The sequence below is a fragment of the Balaenoptera musculus genome, chromosome 5 (assembly GCF_009873245.2).
Source record: "Balaenoptera musculus isolate JJ_BM4_2016_0621 chromosome 5, mBalMus1.pri.v3, whole genome shotgun sequence".
Lineage (NCBI taxonomy): Eukaryota > Metazoa > Chordata > Mammalia > Artiodactyla > Balaenopteridae > Balaenoptera > Balaenoptera musculus.
The window spans coordinates 20,754,661-20,776,973 of record NC_045789.1 but is presented as its reverse complement, the minus strand read 5'-3'; the positions used below and the strand labels follow the sequence as shown (position 1 = coordinate 20,776,973).

At 36.5% G+C, this 22,313-nt stretch overlaps 1 protein-coding gene across 2 annotated transcripts in view; it reads left to right on the top strand.

Annotated features, from left to right (window-relative positions):
* PPP3CA (protein phosphatase 3 catalytic subunit alpha) overlaps positions 1 to 2,546 on the top strand; it is a 303,136-nt gene extending 300,590 nt beyond the window's left edge. For both annotated transcript variants that reach the window (XM_036852128.1, XM_036852129.1), the window contains one exon: positions 105 to 2,546. In XM_036852128.1, coding sequence (XP_036708023.1) covers positions 105 to 301 — 197 coding nt within the window. In that variant the 3' untranslated portion in view covers positions 302 to 2,546. The remainder of the gene's footprint in view (positions 1 to 104) is intronic.
* The last annotated feature ends 19,767 nt before the right edge of the window (positions 2,547 to 22,313 follow it).

Here is a 22,313-nt window from a genome sequence, read left to right as displayed (position 1 = left end):
CTCTCTCACTGCGAAATCTCTAACACCACCTGCTACAACAGCTGTGCCCTTTGTGTTCCTCTTACTAACCCAGTTTTTCTTTTTTTTAATGATTTTCTGTTTAGCTATCAAAGGATTTTCACCACAACATAAGATCACTAGCTTCGAGGAGGCCAAGGGCTTAGATCGAATTAACGAGAGGATGCCACCTCGCAGAGATGCCATGCCCTCTGACACCAACCTTAACTCCATCAACAAGACTCTCGCCTCAGAGACTAACGGCACGGACAGCAATGGCAGTAATAGCAGCAATATACAGTGACCACTTCCTGTTCACTTTTTTTTTTTTTTTTTTTTTTTTTTTTTGGAGCTGCAGGGCATGATGGGGATTGCTGCATATCAGCAGTTGGATGTTCTTGCCTCTGATGGTAGCTTATTTGCTCTGGGGCCAGGAGTTGGATTCAGTTTACACTATCATTAGAAAAGAGGGAGAGAGAGAATAAACTATATTTTGGTGAGGGTTGTGATTAAACACCTCTTTTGGGTATGCCTTTTAAAAATGCTTATAGGAAAAACAATTTAAAAAGAAAGCTAATGCTAGTATATACTGCAATGTTAGGGGAATGAACATGTTTTCCTACTGCATCGGGGACTTCTAGATAGGTTAATGAGAGGTCTTTTATTATGTTACTGGACATGAAAACTTTGTCTAATTTCTTACTCTATTGTACGTTTACAGTTGCAGCACTAAAAATGGATGACATCAAACATTTTTAACAAAATGATGTACAAACTAAATAAGGACTATTTATTGATAATGTTTTGCTACTCTTGTCAGACAATGGCTATAAAATGAATTAGGCAGTCTTAAAAAAAAAAAAAAAAGCAGAAAAAGAAAAAAAAAAAGAATGTTGCAAATTTGTTAAAATGCCAAAAAGGACAGTTTAATTTTGTACAGATTATGCTTACCTCAGGTTTCTTTAGTGTGCTTGAATGCCCTTGTTTCCATATAACACTTATCTTATTACTTTGGCAATGAATACCTTTTCTTTTCTTTAAGTTTTAAAAAACTGGAATAATTACATCTATCTCTTTTTTTTTTTTTTTTGCTGTTTATATTTCGGGGGTTTTGTTGATAAATCAAGTCTTGGTTGTGGCTTGCTGAATTAAATATTTATGAGTGGTGCATTTTTAAGTATAGTAAACAAGACACCATATTAAGTACAGTGATAAAGCATCTATATTCTGTAAAAAAAAAAAAATCTGCCTATGCATGTTTTTTAAGGAAAAAAATGGCTGTATCGGCCTGTATGGGACTGTAATGCGCTTAGTGGTCTGACATATACTGGAAATGTATGTATACTGGCGTACTTTATATTCTCTAAAATGCTTCATGCCTTTGAAATTTTGTAATCAAAAAAAAAGCTTTGAAAAAATCTAAAGGGGAGAGTATTCTTAAAAGTTTTTAACATAAGCTTGTCAGTGCACATATAGATGGTTAGCATGTTTAGCAAACCTTGTGAAATTTAAATAAGTTTATAGTTACATGTGAAACTCTAAATGCATGGTAACTGGTAATGTCATGACAGTTGAGTTATTTTGTTAGGTTCTGTCATGTGCCACAAAATATGTACTTTTTTCACTTTTTCCCTTTGTATATCAGTTACGGGTTACAACTGGTTCATTCTGAAAACAACAACAACAGCAAAAGTCCATTCATATTTTTTAACAATTGTATAAGTGCCCAAGTAATTCACTACAGCCTAAAGCCTTGCCTTTGTAATTTGACTTCTGAAATGTTGGCAATCAAAGCATGCACTTGTAACAATGAAAAAGAAAAAAGCATTTTATATTACTACTCAATAAAATGTGCATGAACTTAAAGAACTCTCCTCCTTTCCCTGAGTCTGCTGAAGGGATTTACATGCACAATTACCATGCTGTCTTCTAGGTGCTGGGTCCACCCCAACGCATCACAGATTGACTTGAAGTGGCTGCTCGGAGGGCCTTGGGCTCTCAGGTGTGGTGCCTACTTCCTCTGTAAGAATCTTGGTAGATTTGTGTCTCAAATCACACAAGAGAAATATATTGAAGGAGCAAATGCCATCTTCTGGCTCCCTCAAAGGTGGGAGCCCGTTCAGAAACCAGAGCATTCCTTTTTATTGAAAAAAACAAACAAAAAACATGTTATCCGTTGTTTCAGTTGTACTGGCTGCCCTGTCTGCTGAATTGAAAGGAACTAAGCAACTAAATGCATTTTCATCGCAAGAGAGTTGCGTTTGTATCGCTATGAAATTTGTATCCCGTGGCTTTAGCTAATATCTGATCACCTGAAGATTAAGATACACCAAATTTAGTTTGTTTCTAACATTGTCATTTCAGTGCACTTTGTTTTTATGTAATAAAGTATGCTGTTATATGAAATAACAAGAATATGGCAATTAGTGATCTAGTGTACCAAAACAAAGATTTTCTAGATATATTCTCTGACAAAAACTATCCAAATTTATTTGATGAATTCAAACATTCCCCCCCCCACCATGGATATTTTTCTGTCCTACAAAAAATGACACCCAAGGAAAATATTTAGATGCAATATTTATTAGAATGATATGAAAGAAATGGTAATTCTGGTACCAAGGTGTTTATTTTCTTTCTTACAACTGCAGAGAAAATATCCTGACAAAAAAAAAATCCTTTTTTTGGATTCCTTTCTTTTACAAATTGTGCTGAGGCAACTATGGCATAGAAATAAACATTTGACATTAAAATAAGCAGTTGATGTGAGTATTGCTTGGTCTTTCTGCTAAGTAGTTAGGAAAGTAATAGTGTATATTTTTACATTATAATTCAGTTTATCAGGGAAATCAATGCACAACAGAAGTTATTTCTCTAAAAGCGATAACACTGCCAGATCATCGGTTATTAAATCTATCTCTTTCACTTTTGGAGAAACTATTGGATTCTTCAGTTGCTTATTCCAGTGACTCTTTGGCTAAACACACAAACACACACACACACACACACACACACACACACACACACACACACACACAGCCTCCTGTCCTCTGCCCTTCTTCATCCACCCCCAAGGTGCCTTACATCTCATGGGCTTCAAACTCAGTGCTGACTTTTTATCTAGCTTTTCAAGGATTAAGAGCTAGATTTGACTACTGACCCTAGGTCAGCAGTTTTTCTTATCTAAAATATCTTCTACTTATATTCTTTTAAAATATTTTTTGAAGAAAAGAAAGAAAAATCGTCAGACACTAAACTTGTATGAGGAACAAAGTGGCGAGGGGAGGAATATCTTTTTGTCATCGACAGTGGCATTCCCTAGGACAGCGTGTCAAAGGGGAAGTGTCTTGTGGTATCGGCCCAGAGAGTGTCATGGCGATGCTGAATTCCCCCAGAATGATCTTGTCCTTAAACATTTCTCTCCTTCCCACCCCACCACATCCATGTGAAATAATAAACTTGAGGACACATCCATCTTTCTGCCTAGAAACCAGGGCCCCGACTTGAAGCCAGCACCACAAGAAGGGACCATGGCGATGACTTAACTGTCTCACACTTGCCCTTGACTACTTCATATCTCCCACTCACTGGGTCCCTCTTGTCACACTCCGTTGAGAAGCCGGGACCTTGCAGCTTACGCTGCCTGCCTACATTTCTTCAAAACTGGAAGCCCCTTGAGTTGGACGAATCTGAGATCCCCAGACTAAAGATATGTCCTTTTCCCGTGGTAGATGGCCTTCCACTTTATTCACTCCACAAACACTGAGCCTCTGCTATGTTCCTCTCACTGTTCTAAGCTCTTATTTTACACACACACACACACAAATGCCTGGCAATCTTGACAGCCTATCAATTTTCGTTATGATGTTAAGTGTCAGCATTCCATCAAATAGTAAGGCAGTGTCTGGCCTAACACTGAGCTGCTTTGTAATGCCATTTTTACTCTGTTTCATGGCTATTCCTTTTGTATATATTTTAAGGTAATACTAACCAGAAAAGTCCCTGATAAGGTCCTTTCATGATAAATTTATTTTTTTATAAATGCATACATAGTAATGGGAGGCAAGAAGTAGCCAAACAAATGTACCTGGTGATCATGTTTTCAATAGGCAACACTGGCAAATTTGAATCATGGGAAAATGGGGAACCAGCAGGGGAGAGGGTCTATTTTAGGAAAGATGAAAGAAACCTAAAAGGTGAACAGAAGGAGACATAATAACTATAACGTTGAGTTGATTATTCCAAAAGACCTTGCTTAAATCAGAACGATGCCTACTTATCATAACATAGAAGTTGCTAGTGAAGCTGTTTAACCAGAGAGGAAACTGCAGGAAAGTGTGGACGCCTCCCCTTCACTGGAAGGATTAAAACCTAGGCAGAGTCGACTCAGTGCCCCAAGTACGTTCTGAACGACGCTTCATGGGAGGAGCTATACTAGACATAGTAGAAGGAGCTCTCTTCAAAGATAACATTGAAGTTACCCTTCAATAGGAAGAGTCTGAATATCCGTTTAATTATTCAGCCTCTTGGGAGCACAGAACTTTGATTTGCAAACTGTTCCCTAGAACCCCGTGTTTTACAGGAATATTGTCATGGGGCTGAGGTTTCTGCATCAACCAAAACAGCCTTTTTATCTATTTTGTACATTGTGTTCTATATCAGATGTTAGTTGAGAAGAGTCTCCACTAGATTAGCAAAGCTGGAAACTATTATATTAGCTCAGAACAAAGTTGACTTAAACTCCAGTCTTAAGGGGTTCTTATCAAGTTATATTTTGAAATCATTTTACATTAAGTGCTGGGGACATACAGGTTTCTTCCCAATAGCTCCACATTGTCTACAGCAGGGGTCCCTAACCTGCCGGACCGCGGACCGGTACCGGTCTATGGCCTGTTAGGAACCAGGCTCCACGGCAGGAGGTGAGCAGCTGGCAAGTGAGCAAAGCTTCATCTGTATTTACAGCCGCTCCCCATTGCTCACATTACCACCTGATCTCCGCCTCCTGTCAGCCTGATGATGAGTTGTATAATTATTTCACTATATATTACAATGTAATAATAATAGAAAGAAAGTGCACAATAAATGTAATGTGCTTGAATCATCCCAAAGCCATCCCCCCACGCCAGTCCATGGAAAAATTGTCTTCCACGACACCGGTCCCTGAAGCCAAAAAGGTTGGGGACCGCTGGTCTACAGGACCGAGTCCGACATCTTCAAAGTGGCACGTGAGACCATTCACAATCTGACTCTTGCCAATTTACCCCCACTTTCCTCAACCTGACCTTGAGCTTCAACCATGCCAGGCATTTAACAATGCTCAGAAAACACCAGGTTTCCTTAAGCCTCTGGGTCTTTATTCATGCATCTTCCATGTGGAATGACCTCTGCTTTGCAGATGTCAAATTTGCCTTAAATACTCGGGCCAGGCGTTCCCTCCTCCCTAAGTGCATAGTGTCCTGTACTGCCTCTATTTTAGCATTTAATACACGGTATCATTGTTTATTGTCTTTGTCTGGTACTTCAGTAGGAATTGTTGCTTATCTTTGTTTTCTCAGTGTGTACAGTACCTGGCATAACATTTCTTGAAAGAAGGGCAGGAAAGGAAAAAGAACAAAAATGTTTTTCAGCGTGGTCTCCTGATAAGGGTTACCCCAGAGTCCAAGTGGCAAACCCTTATTGAAGGACAGCGGAAACACTTACCCCAGTTCAGTTTTCCCACTCTTTCCCATAAGTCTCTCCTGGGGCCTGAAGGTCTGGAATGAAACCTACATCTTAATAAGCATCCACCAAAATTCTTATGATCAGACAAGTTTGAGAAACCATGTCTTAGTTTATTTCTATAACAAATTTAAAACTCAGTCCTATCTTTCCAATTCAACAGATTGTCTGGCATGGACAAATATTTTACTACTCACTGTTGCTGCTACACCGAATTATGCATAATGAATTTATTTTTTTTGCTTATAGTTGCTTAATGAATATGAATTTAGATGAAAATACAGGAACTATTTAAGTATTTATGTAAACCTCAACAACTACTACCAGACAGGTTATGGGGAGGAGGTGGTAGTCTTTTTGAGTTTATAAGACTTCACCAGAAAAAAGGAGACTAGGGTGGTAAATCTGTACACTCCTCTGTGAAGAATCAATGAAAAAACCTTCTGTGTCTCAAAGAGAAGGAAATGCTTTCATACTGAAATAATTGCTTCCTCCACATTACCCCTCCCACTATAACAGCCTCACCCATGATCACCACCAGCTTGCTATGATTTGTTCAAAAAATACTTTTTGGATGTATAGTCAACGCAGTTTAATCTTCAAGAATCTCATAATGTACCTGAAGTTTTACCATGAGAGAGACATTCCTTTGGCTTCAACAACACTTTCTCCAAAAGTCCTTTATTAAAAGACACACAGTGGAAAAGGAAACCACAAACCACTGTCAGTTGCTAAATCTTAGAGAGAATTAACTTATCCCAGTTCTGACAGGGCTGACCAAAGGCTAATATAGATAGGTGTTTTTATATAAAGGGGAAGGCCACAACTGGAGCCTGGGATGGCACTTGGGACAAGCAGGCAGGAGCTCTGGCTCTCAGAGAAAAGGACTCCTATATGATCAACTAGCCCGTTTATTGTGTAGCTCTTTGTGCTGGGCATGGGTCAGCAGAGAGGAGCATGCAGTGAAATTCAAGACAATCTCTCCTTTCACAAGATGCTGTAGCCATGAAAATAAATCAGTATTTTGTGCCACACATGCTCACTTTTGTGCAGTGTACTCTATATGAGTTCCAGTGTGGAGTGAGACCTGAGTTGGAATTTTTATAGCTCTGCTACTTACCGGTTATCTGTGACCTTGAGAAGCTTCCTAAGCTTCTCATTTTTAAACCTCATTTTTCCTTTGGTAAAACGAAGGCAATAAGAGTAATTAATTCATAAACTTATCCTGGGGATTAAAAAGCATAATGCAAATAAAGTACTTGTCGTGGTGCCTGGCACAAAATAAGCACTCAATAAACTTGTGCTTTTGGGTGTGATGTTCAGTTGCATACTAAGTCGCATGGGTCCTTACAATAAATATTCTGTAGATGAAGATCCTGTGTGTGTGTGCGTGTGTGTGTGAGTGTGATGGGAGTTGGGGAGGTATGTGTAGTCAGAAAGCCCTCCTAGAAGAAATGGCATTTGGTTGACACCTTACTACAAGGCAGGCTTGGTAGGGGAGAGATGTTGGGGAAGGGATTGGAAGGCACTCAGCCTGGTAGAAAAAGTAAGAGCAAAGGAGAAGCTCCACCAGAAAAACAGTGATATGTCAACCACTATGGTTAAAGCATAAGAGTGGTGGCTCACAAAAGGAGAATGATAGGCGAAAGGGGACCCAAATCAGTTATTCGTATCAGGAGATCTTTCAGCTGCAAGAAACCAAATACCTGATTAACTGTGCTCAAACCATAAGGGCATTTACAGTTACTGACATGGACGAGACTGTATGGTCCCAGGATTAGTTTGGTGGCTCAACGTCATCGTCAAGGACCTAGGCTCTGTCCATGCTTCTTCTCACACACTTCTACTGTTGGTTTCTCTCTTCATGGTTGCAAAAGACTATCACAGCTCCTGGGGTCACTTCCTTACACCACTAAAATAAAATTAAATAAAGCAAAGCTTCAATTACTTCTTAATTTATTTCTTACTGTGGTCATGTAAACACTACTTTGGCAGGGTCATAGTAAATCTAGAAAAAGCAAAACAAAAGCATAATATGTAAGAGGGTTTTTTGGGCTAAGGTGGACCTTTCCATGGAGGAGTCTGGTAAGGATTGGACAAGGTTTGACACAATAGTTTAAGACTGGTACAAATGGGAAGGGAAGGGTTACTAACTGAATTTTGAAGAGTTAGCAATAAATATTTGGGTTAAAATAATATACTTTTTGTCTCAAATTACTTTTTTCAATGGTTGTATTTATTTTTTAATTTATTTTACTGAAGTATAGATGATTTACAATGTTGTGTTGATTTCTGCTGTACAGCAAAGTGATTCAGTTATACATGTATATACATTCTTTTTCATATTCTTTTCCATTATGGTTTATCACAGGATATTGAATATAGTTTCCTGTGCTATACAATAGGGCCTTGTTGTTTACCCATTAATACCCATATAATAGTTTGCATCCAAGATTACAAACTTACAAGCTTTTGAACAGAATAGTCCAGAAATAGACACACACAAATGGTCAATTGAGACATGTGCAAAGACAGTTCAATGGAGAAGGATGACTTTTTCAGCAAGTGATACTGGAATGACTGGAGATTTGTTGACCAAAAACAAACAAACAAACAAACACAACAAAAAAAAACAGTGAATTCAACCTCACAACTTATACAAAATTTAACTTAAAATGGATCATAGGCTCGAATTTTAAAGCACAAGGTATAAAATCTTTAGATGAAAGCACAGGAGAATATTTCTGTGACCTTGGGTTAGGCAAAGATTTCACATGTATGACATCAAAAGCATAAGCTAAATAAGAAAAAAATTGATAAACTGAACTTCATCATAGTTTAAATGTTTTTGCTTTGTAAATGGCATCTTTAAGAAAATGGTCTGGGAGAAAATGTGTTCAAATCATATCTCTATCAAGTGACATATATAGAATATATACAAATTTCTCCAAGTAAAGCAACAAACAAACAAACAAACCAATTAAAAAATGAGCAAAAGATTTGAACTAACACACCAGACAAGGTATACTGGTGGCAAATAAACTCGTGAAAAAATGGTCACTATCATTAGTCACCAGGGAAATATAAAATTACAATGAGAAAGCACTATACATCTATGCAAATGGCAAAAACAGACACACACAGCAAAATTTTTAAAATGACAGTATCAAGTGCTTGTGAGGATGTAGAGCAATTGGAACGCTCATACATTTCTGGTAGAAATCCAGAATGATACAGCCACTCTGGAAAACAGTTTTTCATAAAGTTAAACAGTTTCAGATAAAGTTACCATATGACCCAACAATCCCATTCCTAGGTGTTTACCTTAGAGAAATGAACACTTATGTTCACACAAAAATCTGTACACAAATGTTATGTTCATACATAACTACCCCAAACAGAAACAACACAAATGTCCTTCAACAGATAATGGATAAACAAACTGTGATACATCCAATTCAATGGAATACTACTTAGTAATAAAAGGAAACAAACTATTTGTTATGGGTTGAATTGTGTCGCCCAAAAAAGATATATTGAAGTTCCGCCCTCAATAACTAAGAATGTGGCCCTATTTGGAAATAGAATTGTTGCAGATGTAATTAATTAAGATGAGGTAAAACTGAAGTAGGATGGACCTCTAATCCAATATGATTGGTGCCCATATAAGGGGACAGCCATGTAAAGACAGAGAAACACAAAGAGAATGACTGCTACATGACGACCAAGGCAGAGATTGCAGTAATAAAGCTGCAAGCCAAGGAACACTAAAGATTGTCGGCAAACTACCAGAAACAAGGGAGAAACAGGGAATGATTCCCCTACAAGTTTCAGAGGGAACATGGCCCTGCTGGAACCTTGATTTCAGACTTCTAGCCTGGAGAACTGGAAGACCATAGATTTGTATTGTTTTAAGCCACACAGTTTGTGGTACTTTGTTACTGCAGCCCTAGGAAACGAATACACTACTGATACACACAACACAATGAATTAAAATGCATTTTGCTAAATGGAGGAAGCATCAAGAATTGTGAAGGGTCTGAGGTCTTACTTGGCTTGCAAGCTAACAATTTATCCTGCCACAGTTTCATAGATGGGGACAGAAAACAGGAAACTCCTGGGTCAGAGACAAAGGACTTTATTTCTCACAGCACAGCAGCCAGCATGAACTTCATGTTGGAATCTGTTCCCCTAGCCCCTAACCCATGGGCAAAATGCAAGGCAAATGCAGGCTTAAAAAAAAAAACAAAACACCCAGCTGATATTTGTCACAGCTGAGGATGCCACCTTAGAAAACCCCAATCTTATAAAAGGGGGCTCCAAGCAATCCTGCCCAACTTTTGCTTATAGGGAGACCTAATCCTTAAAATCATGGTTAGGGAATAAATCTTCCCTCTGCCTCTATCTTACCAAACAGTCTTGAAATTATCATAACAAAGAGCCTCAGAAAGATAGTCTACAACAAAAGCTGTCACAAGACCTGTAGAAAAGCAAGGGAGAACTGACCCTCAACAGAAGCCAGTCTCAGCAGATTACATGCTGTACGATCCCATTTATACAACATTCTGGAAAAAGCAAAACTGTTGCGACAGGTTACAGATAGATCAGTGGTTCTCAGGGGTTAGGGTGAGGGCTAAGGTCTGGTCAGGATAAAGGAATTTTTTGGTGTATTGGAACTGCTGTTTGACCTGATTGTGATGGTGCTTATGTGAATCTATACATGTATGACAACTCAAAACTGTACATCAAAACAGAAGCTAATTTTACTGTATGGAAATTAAGATATTTAAAAATTAACAAAACCTTATTCATCTTTTTATTGAGATATAATTGCCAGGTAACATTGTATTAGTTTTAGGTGTACAGCAAAATAATTTGGTATGTGCATATATCGCAAAATGATTACCACAATAAGTTTAATTAATATCCATTATCACACAGAGTTACAATTTTTCTTTTTTACAAATAAGGTTTTAAGATGAATAATTTCTGAAAATCTAATGTGTAATATGGTGACTATAGTCGATAACACTGTGTTGTACAATTGAAATTTGCTATGAGTGTAGAACTTAGATGTTCTCACATGCACACACAAAGGTAACCGTGTGTGGGGATGGATGTGCTAATTAACTAGATGGGAGAGTCCTTTCACAATGTATGTGTGTATCAATTCATCGTATGTGTAGTCAATGTATGTGTATATAACTTTAAATATATTATAATTTTATTATCAATTATACCTCAGTAAAGCTTAAAAAAGAAACAGTGGTACAAACATATTGTTTAAAACTATTGAGGTATATATACCAGAATAAACAGCTAAGAGTTGAAGAGAATTATCTCTAAGGAGCGGGTATTGAGGGCTGGAACGTACACAGTGTGGCAGTGCTGGTTATGTTGAAAGCCTTTTAGCAGTGCTTGCGTGCTGAAAGCCCTACACATGTTTTAACTGGATATTTTCAGAGAAAAATCAAAAGGCAACAATAACAAAAAATTCTTTTATCTTCCCCCCAAACATTGTTAATGTCATAGTTAGTGATATTTTTCTAGAAAGCTCAAAATTGTATCGATGCAAATATTCTTAAAAAAAAAAAAAGAACTGTGATGGATACATTTAGCCACCTGTAAATAGGTATAATTTTCTTACACAAGGAAAAAGTGAGGCTTAAATCAATTAAGGTCCTTATTTGTGTTATATTTTACATTTCTCTTTTTAAAAAATTAATGAAAATAGAACACTAATAAATAGGAAATGCTTGTTATAAAAAGAGGGCATTGGGTCTGAAAGAGTTACAAATCACTGTTCTAACCATTCCTTCTATTTCAAGTCCACTAATAGTTTCTGAAATGCTGCTTCTATTTAAGGGATCAGTGGTCAGAGGCAGCCTGGTATGAACGGTTTACACAAGCCTAGGAAAGTTCATGTACACAAATCCACAGGAAACACACACAATAAAGTCTTTGAGAATTAGAAGACAAACATTAGCTTTTAAATGTCTGCTTCTGACATTTGCTCAATTTAAGAGCAGTGAGTCTTCAGGGGAAACGGTTCTCCAATTGTGCCAACTTTCAATTACTCTCAAGCAACAAATTACATGATCTATTTCTTTAAAAGATAAAGTTTCGACTTGACCTCCTTGGCTGAATCAGGAGACCAGACCTTCTTGCCAATATGTAGGCATTTTTCATTTTAGAAATGAAACGGAATACTATATTACACCTGACCTCTTTTCCCATCACAAACCAGGCCATCTGTGCTGAAACACTTTTTTTTCCCCTCAGTCTTAATTTCTTTTCCAATATTCTTTTTCTCTTGTAAGGAACATTTCCACTTCAAACGCTCTCAGACCCTATCCTAAGGCAAAACTGATGCTTTGGGGAAACTTGCTTAGAAGGTGGTTAATTAATTTCATACCAAATGTTTTTGACCTCCTATTACCAACGTTTTTTGCAAGGAGTAGATATTGTGTGCCAATTAAGCCACTTAGGTCAATAGATACAGTAGCTAAAATAAAATGATGGAATGTTGCTGTGTTTATTATTAGCACATAAGTCTAACTTCTCACCTATGACTTGTTTTACAACTACAGTGATTAAAGCAATTTCCTCAAGCTTGCTGTTTCTCAAAAGAAGGAACAGAAAAAAAAACCCAAATTATTCTACTGCATTTAGGAAGTCACCTGAAAACACCAAGCTGATTGTACTTGCTCCTAGATGCTTCTCCCCAAATCAAACATTTTTATGGTCTTTTAGGTTCTCTGTTGAGGTCAGCTTCCTTGAGTCACTCCCAGTTCATCCTTCCCACAGCTCTGTCCCATCCAGTTCTTACAGACCATTCACACTCCGGACTCAGACTTTCTATATGTCATCTGTTTACAGCATGAAGTTGACACTATATTGTGTTCTTTTGTCATTCCTGTTTTTTTTGTTCTTAATATTTATATGTTCTTAACCACACTTTTGTTATTAAACATAGCACAACATTTTTGGCTACCACAATTTTGAGTACAATTACAAACATAAGTAAATTAGAAGGCAGAATTGTTCACAGGTCCAAGTATGAGCAGACCCCATTCTAATTATGAGAAAAGCTTGGTACCTCAGGTATCTGGGGACACTCTGAGCAACATGAAAATGGGACTCCGGGTCGAAGACTTTGCCTTCTAATCTCAGTGCTCTGACGGAGAGACTGGAGCAAGCAAATTTCAGCAGTGAAGTAGAATACACCCTTGGAAATGGAAATCGAAAGAGTGGTGAATTCTTAGCAAATTGCTAGCAAAATCTACAGGCAGAAGCCACAGTTCCTTCTCTTAGATAAATGTTGTTTGATCTGACCCTTGGAGGAACAAGTCATTGCAGTTTCCAAACACACTTTGGAGCATTTATCATGACTTCTTCAACATTTATAGATGGCGTCACAGTTCCATCCTATTCAAACACAAAGTTCCAGCCATCCCTATCCCAGCACTGCACTGTCTTCCCTCACCCTGACCTCTATCCTACACCTTAGGCCTTCCTCTGGCCTTCTCATGGTTTCTCAATGTCATTCCCCCAAAGTGCCTTTTTCCAATTTTCATCATGTATTTTAAAAAGTGATTTTTAAAATTTAGCCACTATCTAAGAGTTTTCAAATCGAACCCTTGTGCTACCAAATCAAATTTTACTTTTATCAAGCTGATGTCATACAAAATTGAGATGGTTGCCAGAGTTCAATGTGCACGTCAACTTCCAAGCTATTTAAAGAATACCCAGCTGTTCCTCAAGTGAGGCGTTCAATACATACTGGTTGAATGAATGAAAGAATGAATGAATGGCAAGTAACCACTACTACCGTATGGGAGATATGTGATGTAGTGAAAACAATTTATAATTTATTTTTTAGAAATCTGAATTTGGATATAGCCTGAAATGAGTTATGGGACCCACATAAAGAATAAAATGAGAGAGAAGTACTGGACGAGATTAACTGCAGGCTGGTAAGAAATATGGAATGAATATGAACTATGGAATCTGATCAAAAAGAAGGCATAAAAATAGATAATAAACTCAAGACACAGAGAGTTTACCTGAAGATCAGAATTGTAACCTGTAGTCTGTGAGCAGCTAAAAAATCCAGATCACCAGGAGTTTCTATTGTGAACTAAATGTGCAACGCGGAAGGCAATTGTCAGATCGTACGAGCCATCAAAGGGCATCAGCAGCAGGGTAAGAGACACAGTGTAGTGTGTTGGAATCTAAAAGATGTCCTTAACTTGGAGGCTAGGGCTCCTCTAACCTCACATCCTCCAACCCAAACACACACACACACACACACACACACACACGTGCACACATGCACACACACAGAGGCACACAATCCCCTGATAGGGTTGGAGAAAGAAGCTGAACTAAAATTACTCGTTGAGATTTGGTCCAGTTATGAAAGTCCCAATCATTTTACAGAGAAAGTTACATAGCAGTTTTACCTTTGGAGTTCAGTGAAAAATAAGCAGACCTGGATCTCTAGCCTGCTGATACTTGAGAAAAGAGAAGAATCTGTAGGATTTCTGACTCTCAGACCAAACCTGAAGCAATAGTTAAGAGTACAAAAGACATTTCAAATGAAAGGGAATAAGAAATGATGGAGGAAATAATTCCTTCATCAGAGTTTAGGGAAAAGCTAGGTTAGACATGGAAGATGAAGTAGTCTAGGCATTAACTAGCTCATAGTTATTAGGTTTGAAAATTGCCTAATGAACCAGCCAAATAATTGGTTTAGCAAAATTATCTTTTCTTGACCAAAGTGGAAACATACTGTTTTATATTCTTATGGTGTGAAAAGGAGACAGAACAAACTACATCTCTATAGATATATTTATAAATATACTTGAGATATCTACGTAAACATACTAAGTCTATATGCTAAATATTCAGGCACTAGGGAAAGTAAGGAGGCAATTGAGAGTTTATTAAGATGTCTTTATAAATACAGTCACCTACCCTTAAAAATACTATTTTGTTCAGTTTAAAGAGCAATCTCCTCAGCTCAGAAAATTTATCTATTTTATGCTCATATTCAGCAGCGATTGGCAGAAGCTGGATTCTTGAGTGGTATTTATGCAACTCTAAGAGGGGTTCATGTTATTTTTTAAAAATTATGAACAAGGAATGACTTTTCTTTTGCCTCATTTTAACTAATTAATTTTTTTAGCCAAGGATTTCTTTGCTCAAGCAATTATGCTGGGCTCTGGGGATAAAATGGTGGATGAAATAGCCATTGCCCTTGCTTCTGTGGGCATTCGATAAAACAAGCAGAGTTAAGTCCAGTTGCCTTCAGTAAATCAGGCATTAAATATATCCAAGGAGTGAATGCTGTTTTATTTTAGGTTTCCCAAAAGCAGAGCCAGAGACAAAGCTTAGGATGCTGGTAGTTTATCCCAGGAAGCAGGAGTGAGGGAACAGAGAGGGTGAGACTGAAAGATCAGTAATGTAGGCCATGCTCTCTTGATGTGCCCAATGCCTCCAAGAGCTGCCCTCCTTGAAAACTGAGACATGGAAGTTTTTATCCACCAACTCCCCTTGTTTGAGAGTTGCTCCCTGGGGACATGAACTCTCCCAGATTCTTGCTCCATGTTTTCATGTGGGCCACAGGAGTTCCTGCCGTGTCTAAGAAGGACACAGGGCAGAATACAGAAAGACATCTGCTTGCTTGGGGACTGACATTAAGGTGAGTCTATGAGCAAAGAGAACTGTCCACTGCAGCTGCACTGAAACAGAAGAGCAGTGTTGAGGGGATGTGACAGAGGCCCCAGGCTTCAACTACAAATGACATCCTAAGACTGCCTTTCCTGATGCTGCAAAACGGCTTCAGGAGTCAAGTCTCCAAGAAAAAAAAAACAATCAGAAGAATGTAAATCTGCTCAACTGATCTTATAAAATTGGAGTGGGGATGAGATCCAACACCCACGCCATTTCTCTCCATTAGACACCTCCAACTTGGGAAATACCCTGGCGACATCCAGTTTAAATATTTTGGTGCTTATGGCGTTCTTTTCTCCCTGCCTTAACCCCATGTTCCCAAGGCCTTATGTTGTTTGAAGAGGAATTGATGCTATGATAAAAGAAACACATAGGCATGAAGCTACAGATGGAAGCAAACAGATTGATCGCATAGATTTTGCCAAAGGAACAAGCAGGGACTATTTTTATCTTCAAGAGTTATGCTCCCATTTATATTTGAATAGCGTGTTCTAACTTATCGCCAGCACAGTATAATGCTGTCTTTCCCTGAATAATAGTGATGAGTTTACTTTCGTCATTCCACAACCTTACCCCGGATGCTTTTTGGCCAGTAGCAATAACTTGTAATAAGTGATGTAGATGAGGGCAGTAGTCCATGCTTTTGGGACTAAGTTCACAGACATTTGATATATTTTTCTTCACAAGTGCCAGTAGGATTAAAATAATTTCACAATAATATTTACAACTTACTTTCTGTGGAAAAATGTGAAGAACTGTAAATTAAGGTGAAGGCTATTTGGGAGCCTACTGTATTATTTTTACAACTTCCCTGTAAGTTTAAGATTTTTTTTCAAAATTAAATGTTAACAAACGTTGCATGATATATAACTACATAAGAAATATGTGCCTGATTTAATAGGGTAGACAGTGTAAATAAATGAGATTAAATTAAGAAATATGACTGCCCAAAAGAAACAGGTTTTGCTATACAACCTTACAGATTTTTTTATGACCTACAAAGAGGAAATGAATCAATCAATTGAAACAGACACAGAGCTAACACAGATAGGAGAATCAGCAGACAAGGACATTAAAAGAAGTATTATAACTGTATTCCCAATAGAGTGAGTTTAGCACTTGCACATCCCTGAGGGTGAGTGCCTTCCTAAAATCTGTGCCCCAGATATGTCTCATGTCTCACCCTAGTCCTGGTGCTGATTCCAGATGTTCAAAATGAAGACATAGAAGATGTAAAAAAAAAAAACAAAAACAAAAAACAACTCAAAGCTCTGCAAGTGGAAACTACAATGTGTGAGATGAAAAAGTATATTGAATGGGATTAATGGCAGATTAATTATCGCAGAAGAAAAGATTAGTTACATTGGAGTCATAATAATAGAAACTAGCCAAAATAAAATAATTTGAAAAAGAAAGTGGAAAGAAAATCTATGAACTCTGGGATAACTCCAGAGGCTCAATGTATCTATAGAGTCCACAAACGAAAGGGAAAGAGGAATGGAGGAAAGTAAAAATAAGTGAAGAATAATGGTTCAAAAAAATTCCAAATTTGATGGAAATTATAAACCTATATATGCAAGAAGCTTAATCCAAAGCACAAAAACTGTAAACAAAAGAACATCAAGGTTATCATAATCAAGTTGCTCACAACCAATTATAAAGAGAAAATCTTTAAAGCTGCCAGAGACACATCACGCATAGAAAAAATATAATAAAAAATGTCTCATAGGAATCAATACAGGCAAGAGGATAGTGGAAGAATAGTTTTAAAATACTGAAATTTAAAAAAGGAAAACTGCATCCCTAGAATCCTATACTCAGCAAATACAACCTTCAGAAAGGAAGGCAGAAAAAAATAATTTCCCAAACATACAGAGAATGAAAGAATCCATCACATGCAGTCCCACACTACAAGAAATCTTAAAGGAAGTCCTTCAGGCAGAAGGAAAATGATACCAGATGAAAACCTGTATCTACATAAAGGAATGAAGCATCCCAGAAATAGTAATTATCAAGAACTGTGAATGGTCTGAGCTTTTACTCTTTTTGCAAGTTAATAGGTTAGCCTTCCACAGTTTCATGGGTGCTGGCAGAAGATACAAGACTCCTGGGTCAGAGACAAAGAACTTTATTACTCATAACACAGCAAGCAGCATGAGCTTCATGTTTGTGCCAGGTCTCCATGCCATCCAAGGTCTGTGTGGTAAAGCAGGTTGGCCTAGATGTCTGAGGCACATGGTTCCTTGTAAGCAAGAAACCCTGAATTTAGTAAAATAATTTTTTTTATAGACTGCAAGCAAATCTGTCCAAACTTTGCCCAGGAGGAAATCATTATCTTTAGTATAAAAGATAGCAAAACCCATGCCTTCTGTACCAGCAGGAGGCATTATTTTAGTCTCATTGAAGGCTGTTCATTATATAAACATCCTTGGAAAGATAGTCTAGAAAAAGCTTCCAGTGCCTTTGCTCACAAGATGTTCAGAAATATGGGAAACTCATTAAGAATTGTCTCACAATGGTAACTACATAGCAAATATACAAGGTTTTTTCTAATTATTTAAATGTCTAGAGGATCGTAGACTGTTAAAATAAAAAAAAATAATAATGTAGTGAAAGGCCTAAAATATATGTAAAACGTAAGATAAAAATAACACAAAACTCAGAAGGAAAGATGAAAGTATGTGATAAGATCCTTATGCTATACATGGGATGTTTTAATGTCACTTGAAGGCAGATTGAGATAAGGTAAAGGAGCATATCATAAACCATGGAGCAACCACTAAAATAACAAAACAAAAAATTGTAGCTAAAAAGCCAACAAATGAGATAAAATAAAATCATAAATAATTCAATTAGTCCAAAATGAGGCAAAAAAAGGAAAAGAACAAAAAGCAGAGGGAAAAATAGAAAACACAGTAAGATGATAGATTCACGCCTAATAATGTAATCACAGTGAATGTAAATAGTCTAAATCCTCCAATTAAAAGTCATAGATAGAGTTTTTAAAAGCAGGACACAATTATAAGTTGTATATAAGGAGCACTTTCAATTTTAAAGTCACAAATGAATTAAAAGTAAAAAGACTAGAAAAAGACATACCATGTTAACACTGATCAAATGAAAGCTGAAGTGGCTATATTCATATCAGACAGAGTATATTTCAGAGCAGAAAATATTTCCTGAGATGAGAAGATTCTTTCACAATAACAAAAAAAATAAATTCTTCAACAGCTCATAACAATCTTAAATGTTTATACACTCAGTCATAAACCTTAAAAACAGATGAAGCAAAAACAGAACTGCGAGGAGAACAAGACAAATTAACAAAGATAGTCAAAGATTTCAATAGCTCTCTCAATACTGATAGAACTAAGACAGAAAATCAACAAGGGTATAGAAAATTTGACTAGCGCTATCAACCAACCTGACCTAAGTGACATTTATGGAACATTCCACTCCACAAGAGCAGAATACACATTATTTTTAAGAGCACATAACATTTACCAAAACAGATTGTATTCTGAAGCATGAAACAAATCTCAATAAGATGAAAAAGATTCGAGTTATACAGAGTATGATTTCTGGCCACAATAGAATTAAATTAGGAATTAATTTTTTTTACTTGTAATCTAATCATTTTTAAAATGGAAGTAGAGTTGATTTGCGTGTTGTGTTAGTTTCTGGTGTACAGCAAAGTGATTCAGTGACATGTATAGATACATATTCTTTTCCATTATGGTTTATTATAGGATATTGAATATAGTTCCCTGTGCTATACAGTAAGACCTTGTTGTTTATCTATTTTATATATAGTAGTTTGTATCTGCTAATCCTAAAATCCTAGTTTATCCCTCCCCAGAAATGAATTTGTAAAAGATCTCTGGAAAATCCCCAAATGTTTAGAAACTAAATAATGTACTTCTAAATAACCCATGGGTCAATGAAAGCAAAAGGGGGATTGAAAATATTTCCAAATGAATGAAAATAAAAGCCTAATAATTCAAAATTTGTGGGATGCTGTCAGAGTAGTACTCAGGGGGAAATTTAGGGCCCTAAACACCCGAAAAACAAATGAATGACCTCAGCTTCCACCCTAAGAAATTAAAAACATAAGAGAAAATAAACCTGAAGTAGAATAAAGGCTATAGTAAACAAGAGAGCAAAAATAAATAAAATAGAAAACAGAAAAACTATAGAAAAGAAATCAATGAAATGAAAAACTGATTCTTCAAAATCTATAAAATCAATAAGCCTCTAGACAGACTAATGAGGAAACACAGAAGGAAGACAAAAGTTACCAATATTAGGACTGAGAAAAGTGACATCTCTACAGATTCTACATATATTAAAAGGATAAGGAAATTTTATGAACAGTTTTATGGCAATAAGTTCTTCAATTTGGATGAAATAGACAAATTCCTCACAAGATGCAAACTACTAAAACTCATTCAAGAAGAAATAATTTGAACAGTCCGATACTTACCTTAAAAATTGTAGTTTTAGTTAAAATCTTACCACAAAGACAACTTCAGTCTCAGATGCCGTCTCTGCTGAATTCTACCAAATATTTAAAGACTAACTAATGCGAGTTATACACAAACTCTTCTGGGAAACTGAAGAGAAGTGAATACCTCCCAACCCATTCTGTGAGGCAAACATTACCCTGATACCAAAACCAAAGACATTACAAGAATAGAAAACTAATGATCTGTATCCCTCATGGATATAGATACCAAATTTCTAATCAAAATTTGGTAATTTGAATCCAACAATATACACAAAGAAATATATACCACAACCAAGCAGTTTTTCCAAGAAAACAGAGCTAGTTCAATATTGACAAGTCCATTAATGTAACCTGCCATACACTAACAGGCTGCAGAATATAACAGGCTGAGATTATGTCAATTGATTCAGAAAAAGTATCTGGCAAATTTAACATTGATTACTGATTAAAGAAAACAAACTCTTAGCAAGTTAGGAATAGAAGGGAATCTGATGAAAATTATATACCTATAGGTATAATTAATACCTATAGCTCACATTAAGATTAATGGTGATATACTAAAAGCTTTCTAACCAAGATCATAAAAATTCAAGATATTCATTTTGAAATTTCTATTCAACATTGTTCTGAAAGTTCTAGACAGTGGAAACGGCAAGAAGAAGATATCAAAGACATCTAGATTGGAAATGAAGTGAAACTGTTTTTATTTGAAGATGATGATTGGCTATGTGGAAAATGCAATAGAATGTCTTAAAAAGTTCCTAAATCTAATAAGTGAGTTTAGTCAATATACGAAAATCAATTATAATTCTATATAATAGCCACAAATGATCAAATATTGAAAGTTAAGATAGTACTATTTACAATAGCACTAAAATATGACATACTTGGAGATAAATAAAATAGATGTTGTGAAAGTAATGTATACTAAAAATTAGAAAACACTGTTGAGATAAATTAAAGAAGACAAATAAATGAAGAGATATGCCATGTTCATGGGGAAAAGACTCAATATGGATAAGATATCAATTATCCCCCAATTACTATATAGATTCAATGCAATCCCAATCAAAATTCCACCAGACTTTCTATAGATATTGAAAAACAGATTCATATGAAATTCATATGGAAATTCACCTAGAAGAGCTAAAGCAACTTTGAAGAGAAAGAACAAAGTGGGAGGATTAACACTACCTGATTTCAAGACTTATAAAACTACAGTAATCAAGACAAACAGAAGAGCAAGTACTCAAGTAGACCACCACTGATTTTCTCAAAGTAACGGCAATTCAGTGGTAAAAGATATTTTAACAAATTATCTTAGTACAATGGATATCCACATATAAATAAGTGAACTTGACCATACCTTGCAACACATGCACACACACATACACACACACATACTTAAAATGGATGGTACACTTAAAAGTATATCTAAAACTCTAAAATTTCTAGACAAAAACATTGGAGAAATCTTTGTAACCTTGTTGTGTTAGACAACTCTTTCTTTGATAAGATACCCAAAGCATGATTCATAAAAGAACAAATTGATTAAATGGACTTCATAAAAATTAAAATCCTCTACTCCTTGTAAGATACTATTAGGTGTGAAAGACATGCTGCAGACAGAGAAAATATTTGCAAAACATATAACAGAAGAAGGACTTGTATCAAGAATATATAATGACCCTTCAAAACTTAATGATTAAAAAAACCTGCAACATTTTGAAAAAAGAGGGCAAAACATTTGAATTGTCACTTTACCAAAAAAAGATATAAAGATGGCAAATGGAAGGAAAGGGGCTCAACATGAGTCTTTAGAGAAATGCAAACTAAAACCACAAGATACCACTATACACCCACTAGAAGGGCAAACAATAAAAAGACTGTTAAAACCGAGTTATGACCAGGGTGTTGAGGAATTAGAACTCTCATACATGGTTGCTGGGAATGTAAATGGTCCAATCATTACGAAAAAGTTTGGCAATTTCTTAAAAAGTCATTCCTACCATGTGATCTAGCCATTCTACTCCTCGGTAGTTACCCAAGGAAAAAAAATCGTTAAGTCCACACAAAGACCAGCACACGCACATTCACAGAGCTGTATTTGTAATAGTCAAACACCTGAAACCACCCAAATTTCTATCTATGGGCAAATGGATAAACAAACTGTGGCATGTCCATACAATGGAATTCTAGTGTCTTAGTAAAGGCTGCTGTAACAGAATACCATAGACTGGGTGGCTTAAACAAACATTTATGTTTCACCGTTCTGGATGCCAGGGCGCCAGCATAGTTGTGTTCTTGGCGAAGGTCCAATCCCTGGTTTTCAGGCAGCCATCTTCTCATTGTA